The 17773-nt window shown below is 41.0% G+C and overlaps 1 protein-coding gene across 2 annotated transcripts in view; it reads right to left on the bottom strand.

Annotated features, from left to right (window-relative positions):
• LOC147685316 (lysosomal dipeptide transporter MFSD1-like) overlaps positions 1-17773 on the bottom strand; it is a 152256-nt gene that overhangs the window by 102172 nt on the left and 32311 nt on the right. For both annotated transcript variants that reach the window (XM_086941236.1, XM_086941237.1), the window contains exon 2: positions 17095-17195. In XM_086941236.1, the coding sequence (XP_086797362.1) occupies positions 17095-17195 (101 nt within the window). The remainder of the gene's footprint in view (positions 1-17094; positions 17196-17773) is intronic.

The raw sequence follows: 17773 nt of genomic DNA on the forward strand, positions 1-17773 counted from the left end.
CCCCAGAGGGCCAGCCAACCAGTCCACAGGTGGCAGGAACAACATAATTAAAATAATCGAGTTTAAAAACTGGTTCTCGCACATCAGGTTTCTTGAAACAAACATATGTAATATAGCTCAATAAATGAATTCCAATCAGGAAGAAAAGTTTCAGGCTTGAGGCCAACAAAACTCCATAATAAAAAGAAGGAGATCCCATTTTTAATCACAGCAGACTTCCTAGATGAGCATTGGTCAGGTGACACCGTTTTGATTACATCAGGCTCAACAATACTGTTAAAAGGACTACCTGACATCTGGCCACCTATCTCTAGAACAATCATGTCTTGGTTATCAGTGTTTGAGGATAAGAAATTAAGCATTATGAATTGAGTTTCTAGTGGTAAAGAAGATTTAATTGAGAGAGTGGCAGTGACAACAGCTGTAAAAGCGGACAAAAACACGCCCCGTTTAGCTGAGTCTTAGGTAGCTAGGTGGACATCTCCCTTGCCTTTCAGGATGCTAGAGAATGCCTGTCAGTCCAAAATCGTAAGTGGCGAATTGGCCTGTAAAATGTTGAAGGGGGCACCCTTGTCATTAGATCGAACAGAAGAGGTCAATGATCCCAAACAAGGTCCTTTTTGCTAGGTATTGTTGACTGAAAGATTTGGGGTATCTGAATTGGATATTTGACTCGGATGGAGGACAACACCTAAAATCCAAGGCTACTAAATTGTCAGCCAAAAAGCTAGACCTTAAAGTCAATTCTATTTGATCATAGGGACAGTGAGAAACAGTCATCTGTTTGGCACTAATAATGTCATCATGGATAAGCGATGATGAAACAAATGTGTTACCTTAGTTTTGAGAGAATCTTCCCTGTCATAACTAGACTTTTGCAACAATATAGGAGATGGAAGCAGAGTTGGCGACACCCCTAAAGAAGACCCCTCGGGCAAAAGACGGTGAATGGTGCTACAAATCACAGCAACCTGCTAGACTTCCTTGGAGCTGGGTATAGGGCCTGTTAAATTTTCCATAGATTTGTCAGGGGGAGGAGGCACCACAGGTCTAGATAAAATACAGGCACGATCAGGAATAAGCACAGAAACAAGCAAAGGTGTAGGACACACCACAAGGGAGACCATCAACTGATTGGAAGAAGAAACGGATGAGTGGGAATTGTTCATAGATAGTGTACTAGGTTCAGGACCTCGAGACTCTTTAGCAGATACCATGACTTGTTTCAGAGACTCTATCAATGAGCAGACCAATCATTTTAATATCCCCACTTCAATTCTTGAATCAACAATAAGAGCGGTGTAATGAGCATGATCAAATGGCATGGGTGGAGGGACTTTAGAAGACCTAGATTTCTTTCCACAGTAACTATCAGTTGAGGGTTAAGATAGGACAGAAATAATGATTGCTACATGTTAATACATCGTCAGCAGTTGCCTGGGATTGCGTGTCGGGAACAGTGTCAGTCAAAGCCGGTGACACGCTAAACCCATCTGTTTTGTACATTAAACATGCAAGGTATTTTTCCCCCTTTTACTGCTCGAGCCATTAGAAGAGGGAGATCTGATCGCAGCTAAACCTTAAATGGTTGGTACAGACGTAATAATATCTTCACAGTCACCCAATAAATTATCGGTTCTATCAAGCACACAATTTCCAACAACATTTTGTTTTGTTTTCTTTTGCCCGAATCCAGCCCCCCTTCCACTGCTTTCCTATCCCCCCCATCTAGGACGAGGGCATTAGACACAGTTATATGCCAAAACTTAAACAACTTCAAAATGTATTCTCGACAGAGAACAAAATCAAGTCTAGGGATCAATATCATGGATCGCTAAAGTATAGCTCAACTCAATAAGAAGACGAATCTTAAAATCAATAAAGTTCTTAGGAAACATTACCTTAGGCAGTCCAAGAAGGAGCAAAGAAAAGGGGGGTGGACCAGCCCAGCCTTCTCCGGGCCAGCCATTGGCCTGAGCACGTCCTGCTCTGCAGGACTGCAGGGATCCTTAAATCCCCACTGGATGAGGCACATGTGTGTGGACAGAGGGGGTTGTCGGACATGTAGTTCCCAGCGGCGGCAGAAACACCTGCAGCAGCTTCCCCCCAAGCGATGGCTACATACTTTGCACAACAAAAGCTGCGTGACACCTAGTGGGGCTGCAGGAATTCAAACATTGCTGTGGTAAGCCAAATTCCACCAGGACAGCTTCAGGCACTTTCCCCCGTGCTGCAAGACTGCAGGGAACCTTAAATCCCCACAGAATGAGGCACAGGTGTGAGGACAGAGGGGGGGTGGATGTATAGTCCCCTGCGGTAGCGGATACAGCCGCATCGGCTTCCCCCAAGCGAAAGCTACGTCCTCTTCACAACAAAAGCTGGGTGTCACCTTGTGGGTCTGCTGGAAGTCACAAGTTGTACTTGTTAAGGTAAGCCAAATTCCATCAGGAAAGCTTCAGGCATTTGTTATGCTATTATATATAATAGTATATTTATATGTGGGAAAGGCTGCATTCTAAAGGCATGTGCGCGGAAAGGGCATGTGTTGACATACAGTCGCTAAGAGCCAGTCCCATTGTTTGACCTGTCAGAATCATCCCTTTGCACAAAGGCTGTGTCTTAAGTACATCTTAGAAATTACATCTGAAGAAGAACTAACTCAAACTGGTCCAGAAGCCTAAAACAGTGGATCCACATCCTCAGTCTGGAAAATGTGTATAAAAGTGGGATCCGAACTACCTCGCCTTACTCCCATTTCAAGACCTTAAGAATCAAGGAAGGGAGTACTTCCTAGAGCACTTCGATGAGTGCTATGCAGCCAGGTCTTGTATCAAGATGACAATGATTCTCTATGGGGTGATGGAACCTTACCTGAAGTCGGCATCTAGCTGGAAAAGCTAAGAGTATGCCTATGCACCTAGAGCACGTCTGGCTGCTCAGAAAGGGAAAGAGGGTGTCTGACCCTGCAGGGAGAAAAACTACTCAGGAGAAGAAGCCTAGCCTATTTAGGGGTGTGGTGTGTACCCTGTTGCATTCTTTAATTATTTCTATTATCTTTCCTATGCCTAGCCTTCATTCTGTTAGCTGGAGCCTGGAATGTGTGATGCGTGCCTGCATCTTACATGCTGGGTTCCAGATTCTGTATTGAACCGTTTTTGTTTAGGATCTGCTCTGCAACAGACGTGCTGTGCTCTGTTTACTACCTTATGAATAAACTCTTGTATTTTATACAAAAGAAGCTTTGTACATTTAATATTGGCGACGAGGGACCTGTGATAATTTTTCTGCCACGTTCATGAAGAGCACAGAAGCAGGAAATCTTCTTACCCACGAAGAAAACGTCGGAGAGTTGCTTGTTGCAAGTAATCTGTTCCCCGCTGATTTTCTCTTTGTTTCCGTTTTTGTCCGACGTTTCAGCCAGTTTGGATCGAGGTTGGTGCATTTTTGAGCATTTTTCATGTTTTGAATGGTAACGCGCTCGAGCTGACAGCAGAGGTTTGTTGTCCACGTCACTTCGTGAGGCTTGTAATCTAACGTGTCAGCCCACGCTTTGACATCATCACGCCTACGTCTGTCGGCCATATTTGTTGCCATAGTAACGCCTGGAGCTAAAGTTACCGAACGAGGAAACGAACCGGACGAAGAAATTCAACACAGCAAGCCATCATTTTAAATAACAAAATATATATTTCGCAAGGTATCTTTTATTCGTTTTCCTTCCTTGAGAATTAAACTACAAAACTTATAATTTTGTTAAACAACTAGTTTTACGGGGATCAAAAGAAAAAAACAATGAATACTTGAAAACGAATTCTTTTGACCTCTATACAAGACTGCCACCTACTGGTTATTTTAGACATTTTATTTCATTACCTACATTTCATTCAATCTTCGTGTTAAACACTCTATGGTGATATTATTTTTCTTTTCTTTTCTTCTCTTCATCATTTTATTAATTTTAAATGTGCCACTGTACTTACTTATTGGTTCATTCTACATTTGGAATTTAGTATATCATTTGAGATGCAATTTGATCCTCCATCAAAATTTTTGCAGTCCAAAGGAGATCCACCTATTCCATGGACAAGATGGAAAGAAGAATTTTTTACTTATCTCAAAGCTATGGACGGAGAACGGATGTCCGCAGAAAGAAAAAAAACATTTTTTTACATTGCCTTGGTTCAGAAGGACAGTTAGTATTTAGAACATTGCCTCCTGTTAGGTCTGGTGGTGATAGTAATGTGTATGATGAAGCTGTTTCTAGGATTGAAGGGAGATTTAAACCTATTACTAGTGTGGCACTCAATAGATTCAAATTTTATACTAGAGTTCAGGATGACAAAGAATGTTTTGATGATTTTCTTACAGCTTTACGAGCGTTATCATTACATTGTAACTTTGGTCTTATGACAGATGAAATGATCAGGGATCAGATCATTGTGCATGTTAAAAGTAAGAAAGTTCAAGAACAGTTGTGGATTTTAGGTGATCCTAGCTTAGAAACAGCTATCAGTACTGCTAAAGCTCTAGAACAGTCAGATAAGTGGATAAAATCTTTGGATAAAGCATCCACTTCTACTCCTTCTAGTTCTAGTAATGAGGTCAGTGTTGTTAAACCTCATGATTCTAAAACTAATTTTCATTCCAATCGGAACGATGGTAAGATTAAACAGTTTTTTTGTTTCAGGTGTGGCAATCCTGACCATATTGCTTCTTTTCCGCAGTGTCCAGCTATTAGTAGGCAATGTAACAAATGTGGACGTACTGGGCATTTTTCGAAAATGTGTAAAACTCCTACAAGATCTTTCCAAGACACTAACAAATCTTTTTCTCCTAAACACCCTGGTGGTAATGTCTCTTATGTTAATGATGATGGGAATGATAATACAGATATTAAGGAATTTGGTATCGTCATATCTGTACAAGAGTCAATTGATATTTCACAAACTGATACTTTATCTTCTCCTAAAACTTGTGTTGATATTTTAGGGAAGGTATTAGAACTTATGGTGGACTCTTGTTCTCCATGGACTATTATCACTCAGGAGTATTGTATAGAATCATTTGGAGATCTTATTGATGTCAATGCATTATCTAAACCTGATATTTGTGCTTACAATTTTGATGGATCCAAAATCAATTTTATTAGTTTTAAGGAAGTTTTACTTTCTATCAAAAGTAGTTCTGCAGTTATCAAACTATATGTGGCATGGAAAGGAGTGAATGTCTTGGGTTGGAGAGATCAAGCAAAATTAGGAGTTACATTGAATCCTAGGTTAAAAGATCCTGTGTCAGTTCTTGCTATATCTGATGCAGAATCTAGTGATTTACCTGATTTCACTGAAATTGCCCATTCTTTTCCTAATGCGTTTTCTGATAAGTTAGGTAAATTGAATGGTTTTAGTCACAGGATCAAGGTTAAACCTAATTCTGTTCTGGTTAAACCGGAACTAAGAGGTGTTCCTATTAGTATTAGGAATGAGCTTAGAGACATGTTAGATACCATGGTGAAAGATAATATAATTGAAGAAGTAGAATCATCAGAGTGGGTTTCTCCCATTGTTTTAGCCATTAAAGCGGATAAAAATATTAGGTTATGTGGAGATTTAAGAGCGCTTAATAAGAGTTTAGTTACTGACTGTCACCCACTTCCCAACATTAATGAAATGCTGTGTATGTTGGATGGTGCACGTGTATTTTCAACGTTAGATCTTAGATCTGCATATCACCAGATCGAGCTCACTGAAGACTCTAAACAATTTACAGCATTTATCACCCCTCATGGGCTATTTCAGTTCAAGAGAATGCCATTTGGTTTGGCTTCGGCTGCTTCAGTCTTTCAAAGGGCCATGTATCACATTTTTAAAGATCTAGGGTCATTTGTCAAATGTTTTCAAGACGATATTCTTGTTTTTTCTAAGAATAATTCTGAACACTGTTCTCACCTTAAAAATGTTTGTTTTAAGTCAGAACAATATGGTCTAACGATTAAGGCTAGCAAATGTAAATATTTCTGTAAATCTGTTGAGTATTTGGGACATACTCTTTCCGGAGAAGGGGTTGTACCAAAGAAAAATCTTGTGGATGCTATCATGAAAGCTCCAGCTCCTGATAATAAGGAAAAGTTACTCTCATTTGCAGGGTTATGTGAGTATTATAGCAAATTCATTCAAAATTTTGCTAACAAGATGGAACCGCTGAGAGAGTTGACCAGAAGTTCTGCTAAATTCATTTGGACAGACAAACAAGATATTGCTTTTAAGCAAATCAAGAATGAGATTGTCAATGCTCCCACACTAAAATCGTTCTGCATTAATAAGAAATGCATTGTTACAATGGATGCCAGCCTATATGGGATTGGAGGAGTCCTGAGTCAGTGTTCGGGTAAAGATGAATGGTGTGTGGCATTTGCATCAAGGACTTTATCTTCCACAGAAAGAAGGTACTCGGTTATTGAAAAAGAGCTACTAGCTTGTACTTGGGCTGTGGAACATTTTAGAAATTATGTGTGGGGAAATAGGTTCATTTTGAGAACAGACCACAAACCGTTGGTAGGGATTTTGTCTCCTGGTGGTGGATGGAACTCTACAGCGCGAATAGCCCGTTTATCCTCACGTCTTCAGGAATATGATTTTGAAATTGTTTATGTACCAGGAAAGAGCAATGTTACAGAAGATTTTCTCTCGAGATTACCCTGTGGTGATGAAAAGGTTTCAACTATAGATCTGGATGTTGATGTTGTTGCTTCTATTGGTGATTGCATTTCCCAAGAGTTTGTAACTTTAACTGAAGGAGAGTGGTTTAAGGAATTGAATAAGGATACTCTGTGCCAGCAGATTTTTGACTATGTAAGAGTAGGATGGCCAAATAGTAAGGGCGTTCCTGCAGAGTTAGTCCCTTTTTGTCAGGTCGCTTCTGAAATTGAAGAGTTTGGTGGTCTTTTGTTTAAAAATGGTAAGATAATTCCTCCTTCTTCCTTACAGGAGAACATTTTGTTGCTTGATCACCAAGGTCATATTAGTATGTCATCTATGAAACGCCTGGCATTGACAAGATGGTTGACAGGATGGTGAGCGACTGTTCACAATGTATTAGTAGTGATAAGATGCTTCATCTGTCTTCTGCTCCCCTTAAGCCTGTGAGTTGGCCTAATTTTCCTTGGCAGAAAGTGGCTTTTGATGTTTCTGGTCCTTTCAGACATTTGCCATTAAGTGCTCGATATGCTTTGGTTTTGGTTGATTACCATTCGAAATGGCCCGAAGTTAAGTTTGTTGGTAATGTCTCTTCACAAGTTATTATGGTTTTCTTGAAGGAGATTTTTGCTAGAGAAGGTTTTCCTGAGACATTTATCACTGATAATGGTGCACCACTTGTTTCTTCAGATATTGAAGAGTTCCTTAAGAGTTGTGGTATTAAACATCATACTTTCTCCTTGTATGAGCCTAGGGAAAATGGTCAAGTTGAACGTTTCAACCGAGTTCTTAAAGATTGTATTAGTAGTGTAAATTCTTCTGATGGTGATTGGTTGGATGTGGTCAGGAAAAGATTGTGGACATATCGCATAACACCTCACTCTGTCACTGGTGTAAGTCCTTTTAAACTTCTGAAAGGAAGGGAACCTTCTTCTGTTATTTGTCCCTGGTGGATTAAAAAATTGAACAAAAATGATTCTAAGGTTGATCTTGAGAGTGTTGCTAAACGTGTTGAAAATAAGCAACAAAGTATGAAAGTTTTGTTTGATTCAAAAATGAATGTCAAAGTTCATGATTTTGTGGTTGGGGATTGGGTGAGGGTTAAAAAACCTGGTTTTCTTGTTAAAGGGTTTTCCACATTCTTTCCTCCCATTAAAGTGGTTAAAGTTTTTAAAAACAGTGTTGTCACTCAAGATGGAAGAGTTTGGAATGTTCGAAGAGTTGCCAAATGTCCTGATTCTGATAAGTCGCATTCCTCTCAAATCTCTGGTCCTGATGATAATCTGGGCTTGTTGATACGCAATGTTAATAAGTGTCCTCAAGATTCACTTCTTAATGATTTGTCCATTGCCTCTAGGGTTAAAGCTGATGTTAGACCCAAAAGAATGCCTAGTAGGTATTTGTGTTAATTTCTTTTGTTTAGGGAGAAGATGTGTTGTATTCTTTAATTATTTCTATTATCTTTCTTATGCCTAGCCTTCATTCTGTTAGCTGGAGCCTGGAATGTGTGATGCGTGCCTGCATCTTACATGCTGGGTTCCAGATTCTGTATTGAACTGTTTTTGTTCAGGATCTGCTCTGCAACAGACGTGCTGTGCTCGGTTTACTACCTTATGAATAAACTCTTGTATTTTATACAAAAGAAGCTTTGTACATTTAATATACCCTTAAACAGAGGATTCCTTAGAGGGAGCAAAGCTGCTCTTGGACAGAGTTCAAAAGGGTTTCCTGGTCTCCTTATGCCGCTCCTGCCATCAGCTGTATAAAGAAGCGTTCATCACACTGCTACTGTGCGGTCTGGTGTTTCTGCCACCAACCCGGAGGACTCACTGCTGTCACTCCCACCTTAAGTGCCCACCTGAAAGCACCTGCCTGCATCAGCTTAAAGGGCTGCACATGCTGAAGAGGAGTGATCGCTTGCACCGCCTCCCAGGGCCGCAACTATGGAAGATGAGTATCCACATGCACTGCCCCTCGCTCAGCAATTGCTGAAGGCGAGTGTCCCAAGGGCCGCAACTCCCAAAGATGTATGGCATCCTCTGCGGGCCAGAATGCCACCACCACCGACAAGCATCACTGAGCAGGTAACTGTGGTATCCTCGTGTGGGCTCGAGACTGCTGCTTGCTCCTGGAACTCGGAACGCTCTGTGTAGTGGATTCCGAGTACTCCAGTGCGGTGGTTGGCGTGGGCTCCTAATGATGTGATCTGACCTGGTTGAATAAACAAGTTATATTTATTCAAGTACCTGCCTTCCTCGTTTCCTTCCTGTTGGGATTCTTCACTGGCGACGATGGAGAAACACATCCACGCGATTTGGGAGCCTGCAGCCCCGGTATAACCGGACCAAGATTACCGTTACGAAGGTCTTCCGCTGTATCTTCATTAAGAATCATTCCGACGCTCCGTTGTTGTTTGCTGTATGTATTCTTGAAAATCTCGCTTTTCCAAACCCAGCGGTGAGACTTTATTCTATTTTCCTTCTTTTTAATCAATGCGCGTTCAGTTTTCGGCAGCGCGAGTTGACGCATGCGCTCAACCTCGCGCTTAGTGTTCTTAACAGCGCGCGCGCACTTGAATCCAATTTTCCAACTCATGCGCAAGTCAGATCGTCTGGATTCTCTACAAGCACAACAAAGCGTCGCTTAGCAACCTTCCTTCTGTGACGTATGAGCAACCTCACAAAGTGTTTCCTGGCTATTTTGTTTTTGTTTACAATTCATCTACATCATAATGGGCTGCTTTTCTCTCAATTGAGTATTAAAACAATGACTTCCTCAGAGTTATAACTTTACTTTAGAACCACAATTGCTTATGACATCATAGTAATTTCTGGTTTACCACTATTTTTGTCTATTTATTCTTCTGAACAAGGACAATTAACCATAACAAACTGCATTAAAGTCATCATTATTATTATTATTTTTATTCCTTCAACATGGAAAGTTTCAATGCTCCTCCCCCATTCTTAGCAAGTCCAGGTGAACCACCTTTGGAGTGGAAACAATGGTGTGAAGGTTTTGAGGCATACCTTGAGGCTATAGGTGGTGAGAATTATACTGATAAGCGTAAACTTGCCATTCTTAAACATTCTCCTGGCGCGGAAGGCAGGCAAGTTCTTTCTCATCTTCCTCCTCTAGCTGTAGACAATTCTTCTGAAGAAGAAACTGATGTTTACGAAAACGCCATTATGCAGCTCGACAAACAATTTATCAAAAAAGTCAATGAGGTTGTGGCACGTCATAAATTTCTGAGTAGGCAGCAATTACCTATTGAACCTATTGATTCTTTCGTGAAAGACTTAAGAATTTTAGCAGCCAAATGCAATTATCAAGAATTCCACGATCAGAAGGTGAGAGATCAATTAGTACATAATGTTGCAAATGTAAAACTACAAGAAAAGTTACTTGATGCGAAAGACTTGTCTCTCTCTAAAGCTCTTGACATTGCACATCGGTTTGAGGATATGAAATTGGGCATAAAAGATTTGTCTGAAAAGAAGTCAAAAGAATCTTCTGTGGAAAGACCTACTATTTCTGAGGTTCAAGTTGTCAGAAAGAAACATGTAGAAAACTCTTCCAGTAAACCAACGTTTTCTTCATCAATGAATTCAGCTTTCAGAAAAGAAGTAGTTTGTTTTAAGTGTGGTTTTCCTGGCCACGTTGCAACTGACAAAAGATGTCCCGCAATTGGACAACTCTGCAATTATTGCAGATCTAAGGGCCACTTTGCTAGAATGTGCAAAAGTCGTAACAGACCTAGAAATTTTTCCTCTGATCCCAGACGTACCAAATATTCAGATGTTCAAGTAGTGGATAGTGATAATGAAGACTATGAGGACCTTCTAGCTGTGTATGAAATTGGAGAGGAAAAAAAGGATGCACCTTTCTGTATGCTACAGATTGGTTCTAAATTTATAAAAGTTATGGCAGATTCTGGAGCAAAGCACACTTTAATAGGTGACGAAGTTATGAAAGAATTTCCAGATGTATCTTTGTTACCTTCTGACTTAAGGTTGCTTGGTTACAGTAAAAAACCAATTGAGGTACTTGGGTATTTTTCCTCTACATTATCTTTTAAAGGTAAGTCCATTATATCTAGGGCTCCCAGTTTTCCGTTTTTACGGATTTTTACATATAAATACAGACGGAAAAGTATTTTTCCTTTTTCTGTATTTATATGTAGAAACGGCAAAATACGAGTAAATGTTGCATTGCTGCTGTGCTTCAGAGTTGACTTGCTACGCTACTGTTGAAGATCCTTGGAACAACACACTGCCCCCTCCAGTGGCAGAAAGATAGTCTGCATAATCAGCCTTCCCTTGCTGAGTAATCTGAAGTTGTACCTATACAACAACCTGGGAGGAGCGCCCAAGCAGCACCTGCAGCGAATTTTTGGCTTAGGCATCACGTTGCATGGCAACAGCTCCCCTCTAAACAGCAGGCAATGTAGGGTCGTCAGACACAGCAAACATCTTGAATCAGCCTTCTTCAATGCTTTTAATACAATTCATGACGTCTACAGCTCCCACAATGTGTAATCTGAAAGGCTACCCGGAGGCACTATTCACCTGCGTGCTACAAATGTCTCATAAGTGACTGCCGATCAGGTCAGGCTTCAGTTCCTACTCCCCCCCCCTCCCCCGCACCCCCTCCTCCCTGTCGTGTGTCAGCCCGTGCCGAGACAGCCTCCCGTGCTGGCAACCGTTTTATTGCAGCTGCACTTCACAGATGATTTGCGTTTACAATGCAGGTTAAGTTCTTGGATTGTACAGTGGGAGGTGTACCTATGTATTGTAGAGTGGGTGGCATGTACTGGGACGGACAAGGAGGGTGTAAGGATCTTTGCTGCTCAGGTCACTAGGAGAGAAAGTCAAGTAATGAAATTCATGTCTGCTGTAACTCTTGGGACCCAAGGCAGTCCGGCATTTTCGTCATGAAGTACAGCACCAGCAAGATGCTACCTATATAGCAATACGAAAGGCTAATAAAAAAAAAAGGCCATTCACCTAGCCGCATCATTTTGTAGGCACCCGCATGCTGCATTACACAGATGGATAGTTTTAAAAAAGAAAATAGAAGCAGCAAAAAAGTGTTTTTGGAGGTGCACCAGCAGTAATTTACTGCCTCTTCCTCGACAAAGAAAATAAACACATTTTTTTAAAAGACCACAAATGGGGGACGTCGCAGCAACAGGAAGCTAGGTGGGAAGGGAGAACCATATGGGTGAGAGCAGGCGCGAAACACCCATAGGGCTCAAATGTCTTCAGGCTCCCCCGCCCCTCCCCCGTTGTGTGTGTCTGTCCGGGTTGAGACAGCTTCCCAGGCATATACACAGACAGGTCTTGAGCTTATTGCAGCTGCACCTGAGTGAATGGTCTTTAACAGACCATTCCCTTGTTAACAAGGCTTTGTTGTTTTTTCACCCCTACTTAGAGCCCTGCGTCTCCACTCTGCCTATTGCCCCCGCCCCCCGAAATTTTTATTAGCACCCCCTCCCCGAAATTTGACTAGTTGCGCCTCTGGATCAGGTTTAGGTTGAGGTTTCAGCAGGGCTGGCTGTTCCTTTCATCCTTCTAGGAGGGTTTAACTCTGCAGCATGGTTGAGTTGCATTAGTAAGCGTGTCTGCTTGATTTTTCTCATAACAAAGCCACTCAGTCATAAAAATGTGCCTCATAATTTCACTGAAATGATGAAAATGTCACACATGTCAATCTGAAACCTTGGCAGCTATGGGTTAGATCACTCCGCTTCCAGTAAAAATAATTGGTCTGACTTAAAGCCACATTAGAGCTAATGTTTAGCATGGGGCTCACTCTGTCACAACCAGGATTTATGTCCTACAGCCTCCTTCCTGGGTTGGGGGAGCGTGTATTAAGTAGCTAATTTCACTTGGGCCCGGGTTCTTGCGCTGGCAAAAGAAGATCTAAATCATTATTGGTAGCCGAGTCAGCCCGTGCCTTATCCGCGCTCGTGGCTGCTCAATTGGTGATAAGATAATTGCCATCTCCTGCTGACAGTGCTTTTACTACAATGGTAAAGTTTTTAGATCAATGTATTGTGTTGACCAATAACAACCAGGCGCATGCATTGTCAATTTAAAATAATGTGGAAAAATACTAGCTATAGCATCATCTTTTGCTCTTCGCAAAAATAAATGCGGATAAATACAGATAAAATAGACAAAAAATAAATATGGATAAATACAGACGGAAATAGCAAAAAAATAAATACCATAAAACCGGGAGCCCTAATTATATCTAAAGTTTATGTGGCTAAGGAGGGTTCATGTTTATTGGGTTGGCCACAGCAAAGAGATTTGATGATTAAGCTTGATCCGAACCATCCAGAACAAGTTTTGGGATATTCTGATTTTGTTAATTCTGTTGATGTATCTTCTGTTAACAAGTGGGAAACGCTTTTTTCTCAAGTTTTTTCTTCCAATTTAGGTTTGTTAAAAAAATTTAAACACAGGATCATTTTGAAACATAATGCAATACCTAAAGTACATAAAGTGCCCAACATTCCTCTGTCCTTAAGGGAGTCTGTTAAAAAAGAACTTTAAAGATTGTGTGACCTTGATGTAATCGAAGAAATGGAATCTTCTGAATGGCTTTCGCCTGTTGTTGTAGCTCACAAACCGAACGGAAAGATTTGTTTATGTGTTGATATGCGTGACCTAAATTCTAATGTTTGGGTTGACAGACATCCACTTCCGAACATTGGCGAGATGTTCTCAAAACTCAAAAATGCTTCAGTTTTCACTACCTTGGATTTATCGAACGCATATCATCAAATTGCCCTCCATGACGATAGTAAGCATCTTACATCTTTTATAACTACTGAAGGTGCATACAGGTACAAGAGGATGCCCTTTGGTTTAGTGTCTGCTTCCTCTGTATTCCAGCGTGTCATGCATAACCTGTTCAAAAATTTGTCTAATGTCCTTTATTTCCAGGACGACATTTTGGTTTTTGGTAAGGATGATTGTGAGCATTCTGAAGTTCTATTTAAAGTTTTATCAATTTTACAAGACAATGGTCTTACTCTCACCAAGGAAAAATGTAAATTTGGCAGGGATTCTGTAGATTATTTGGGGCATTCCATCAGTAAGAAGGGCATTTCTCCCAAGTTGAGTTTAGTTAAAGCTATCGAAAATGCACCTGAACCTAGTAACAAAGATCAGCTCAGGTCCTTTTTAGGGCTAGCCGAATATTATGCCAAATTCATCCCTTCTTTTGCTGACAAAACATCTCATTTAAGGAATTTGATGAAAAATCAACAACAATTTATTTGGGATACCAATTGTAAAGATCAATTTAGTTTTGTTAAAAAGTGCATTATTTCTGCTCCTGCCTTATCTCCCTTTGACACCAATTGTAAGTCTATCATTGTCACCGACGCAAGCAATGTGGGCATTGGTGCGGTACTGATGCAAAAGCAGAAAATTGGTCTTGTTACTATTGCTTTCACATCAAGACCGTTGCGTGGTGCTGAGGTAAAATATTCAACTTTGGAAAAGGAAACCTTGGCCTGTTGGTGGGGAATTGAATATTTTCGCAAATATGTGTATGGTACCAATTTTGTTGTGAGAACTGATCACCGTCCTCTCGTGGATCTTTTCACGACTAAAGGTTGTGGTAAAGCTACCTCCAGAATTGCGATATGGCAATATAAATTACAAGACTTTCATTTTCTAGTTGAATATATTTCTGGTGCGAAGAATGTTTTAGCTGACTTTCTCTAAAGATTACCTGTTGAGGATGATAATCTGGTTGCTCCTGATGATGGTCCTGATAAAGTTGTATCAATCTGTGAGGTGTCCAATGGATGTATTAAAGAAGATGAATGGAGGGTTGCATGTGGTGATGATCTTGATTACATGAACGTTGTGTCTTTTGTTAAGAATGGGTGGCCTGTCAAAATAAATTTGTCGCAAGGGGTTTTGCCTTATTTCCATGTTGCACAAGAGTTGTCTGTTCAATGTGATATTTTGTTGAGGGGTCTACTTTTGGTCGTTCCTCAAGCCAGCCTGGCATGTCTAGCATGAAGAGAAGAATAAGATGTGAATTTTGGTAGCCTGGTGTCGACAGATTTATTGAAAGAAGGCCACGAAGGCCACCCTGGCATGTCTAGCATGAAGAGAAGAATAAGATGTGAATTTTGGTAGCCTGGTGTCGACAGATTTATTGAAAGAAAGGTTAGATCTTGTGTAGAATGTTGTGTCAGTGACAAATCTCAGAAAGTTGTGAAATATCAACGTGATTCTGTTACTAGGCCTTCTAGACCCTGGGAGTGTGTCTCACTTGATATTGCTGGTCCAATTAGTTTTGGTCAAAGTCCAATTTATGCTATTGTTTTAGTTGATCAATTTTCTCATTGGCCTGAGGTGAAATTCGTTCCGCATGTTTCTGCTAGAGTCATCATTGAATTTTTAAATTCTATTTTTGAGAAAGAAGGTTTCCCAGTTTCAATCTTGTCTGATAACGGTACGCAGTTTACTTCTGTTGAGATGAAGTTATTTTGTAGCAACCACGGGATAATTCACAAATGTTCATCGGTGTATTATCCTCAAGGTAATGGCATGGTGGAAAGGTGGATCAGAGGTCTTAAGGAAGGTTTACAACTGGCTGTATGTAATGGTGAAAATTGTTATGATGCTGTTAAGAAACTTTATGGAGGTACAGAAATACTCCCAGATTTGAGGGTGATTTGTCTCCTTTCGAAAAGATGCGTGGGAGGAAGGGTGTTTGTAACATGAGCCAACTGTGGATGAGGGATCTTATTAATGGTAAATGCAAGAAACCTGGTTCTGCTTTAGTCAGCAGTGCTGCTGTTAGTAGCCTGTGTAGTGTTGGTGATTGGGTACGTGTGAGGAAGTCTGGTTTCATTAGATCTGGTGAATCACACTTTTCTGATCCTATGCTTGTAGTTAGAGTTGGCAGACAGGTAGTAGAGGTGACAGATGGAAATGTTTGGAGTCTTTCCAAGATTGTTAAGGTTCCTAGGTTGGGTGATGGATCAACACCTAATGCTGGTGTTCCTCATAATAAGGCTGGTGGTGCACCCGTTCTTCGTGGTAGGCGGTTCTCCTCTTCTGTACCTATGCGCATTGCTGCTCCTATTCCTCCTGTCAACAGGTCAAACTCTCAGCTAAGGAAGCCTCCCTCATGGCTCAAAGACTACAAAGTGGGAATGTAATTTGTATTGCCATTATGTAAAGGTTATTACGTTATTTTTGTTATTTCAGCTTTATTTATGTATTGGTTGAAATGGTTCATATGATGTATCTTTATTTGTTTTTTGTTTTTTTGTTTTTTTGTTCCTTTTCTTTTCTTTTCTCTTTTCCTTTTCTTTTCATGTTTCTTCTTTTCAAGGAAGGAGGATGTGTGGTATCCTCGTGTGGGCTCGAGACTGCTGCTTGCTCCTGGAACTCGGAACGCTCTGTGTAGTGGATTCCGAGTACTCCAGTGCGGCGGTTGGCGTGGGCTCCAAATGATGTGATCTGACCTGGTTGAATAAACAAGTTATATTTATTCACGTACCTGCCTTCCTCGTTTCCTTCCTGTTGGGATTCTTCAGTAACACACTACTGTGCCTACATAGGCTGTGCCTGAATGTGAACCAAGGGAAACTTGTTGCTTTTAACAAAGAAAACTGAACTGACCTATAGACCAATCTTTGGCACCAACAATAATGATCTGTGCATGTTAGCCTATGCCTGTACTCATATCTTTGTCAAAGTGCCATGAGAGAGGGAAAAGGGTGGGAGAAGGTGGGCACCATAGGGATATTTGCATTTCAATAGGTCCCATAGGGGGTATACAACCCTGTAACTGAACGACCTTCAAATGTATAGGATTTAGTAACGCTGTGTTATTAAAGAACTATCTTTTACTTAAATAACTAGTACTGGTCTGGACAATACTTTTGTATGCCTATTCCTTTCTGAGCGCCCTCCCCCACACACTAACTCCCTGAGAAGCCTGTGACTGCTCATGCTCACTACCCTGTATTTTAAGTGCAGAAAGAGTTGTACTTCGCTCAGTTTTCATACTTTTTGCAGAAGAGACCACTGGTCAAAAGAGGCAAACTACCTCAACCACCAGGGATGGTGCCCAATAGCTCCTGTCTGCCCTGTGCCCTCCCACCTAATGGGGTCAGACGTTTCTGTAGTTTGAAGGAGGAAGAAAAGCATTGCTAGACACGTGTCATGGGATTCACATGAACACTATCCATTGTCTTTAACTGGTGCTGCCAACCCCTCTCTGTTGGCAATAAAAAGTACATTTAAATGTAGGCAATTAAAGGAGACCGAACAGTTGGAAGACATATTGTCTGGACCAATTATCAGCAGTCACACTTGAAACAGACTCCAGAGAGCCCAGAGGCCCATTTACTCACCCCTTGGAACTGATCCTGCAGAACACTTGGGATATCAAAGCAGAAGTAGGAGCCGAACGTCAAGAGGCAGTTGAAGAAGAGCACCAGGAACCTGTAGTATGCTGCAGAAGAAAGCATTTGTTTTACTTTACACTCCCAGAAGTGGTAATAAGATATCCCAAAACTCTTCAATGTGTTTACCCTAAACATTAGGACAATACTCCTAGTTGGAAAGGGCCCAGATTATCGCTCTTTTTTCTCTTAATAGGACTGTGATGATCCAGACTGTGGTATGGATTTGTATTTTTTGGGGCTTAGCTGCACAAGAGATATTTATTTTCAAAGTAGCTACTCCATCGTCACTGAACCTAGAGAACATTCTGCTTTGCCCATTGTGGCTTTAACCCCTATACAGATCTACCGCCACCTACTGAATGTTACCGCCTATGTAGGTCTTTTGCATCCACTGTTTAGTTTGGAAAAATATAAGTGCAGGCCCACAAACTTTGTCTTAGGAGGCGGACAGCCACTTCACCGATTGGTGCTGCCTACTTTGCTTACTAGCTCCACACACTTCCAATAGTGACCCACTGCCCAAGTATACAGTGCCCAAAAGTGTAGCAAACAAGGGACTCATGAAGAGGCACAGTCGCTTATGACAGCAGCATTTGTGCACACTCTCTGCTGTGACCAGGACGGA

Source organism: Lissotriton vulgaris, chromosome 10, assembly GCF_964263255.1.
Source record: "Lissotriton vulgaris chromosome 10, aLisVul1.2, whole genome shotgun sequence".
Lineage (NCBI taxonomy): Eukaryota > Metazoa > Chordata > Amphibia > Caudata > Salamandridae > Lissotriton > Lissotriton vulgaris.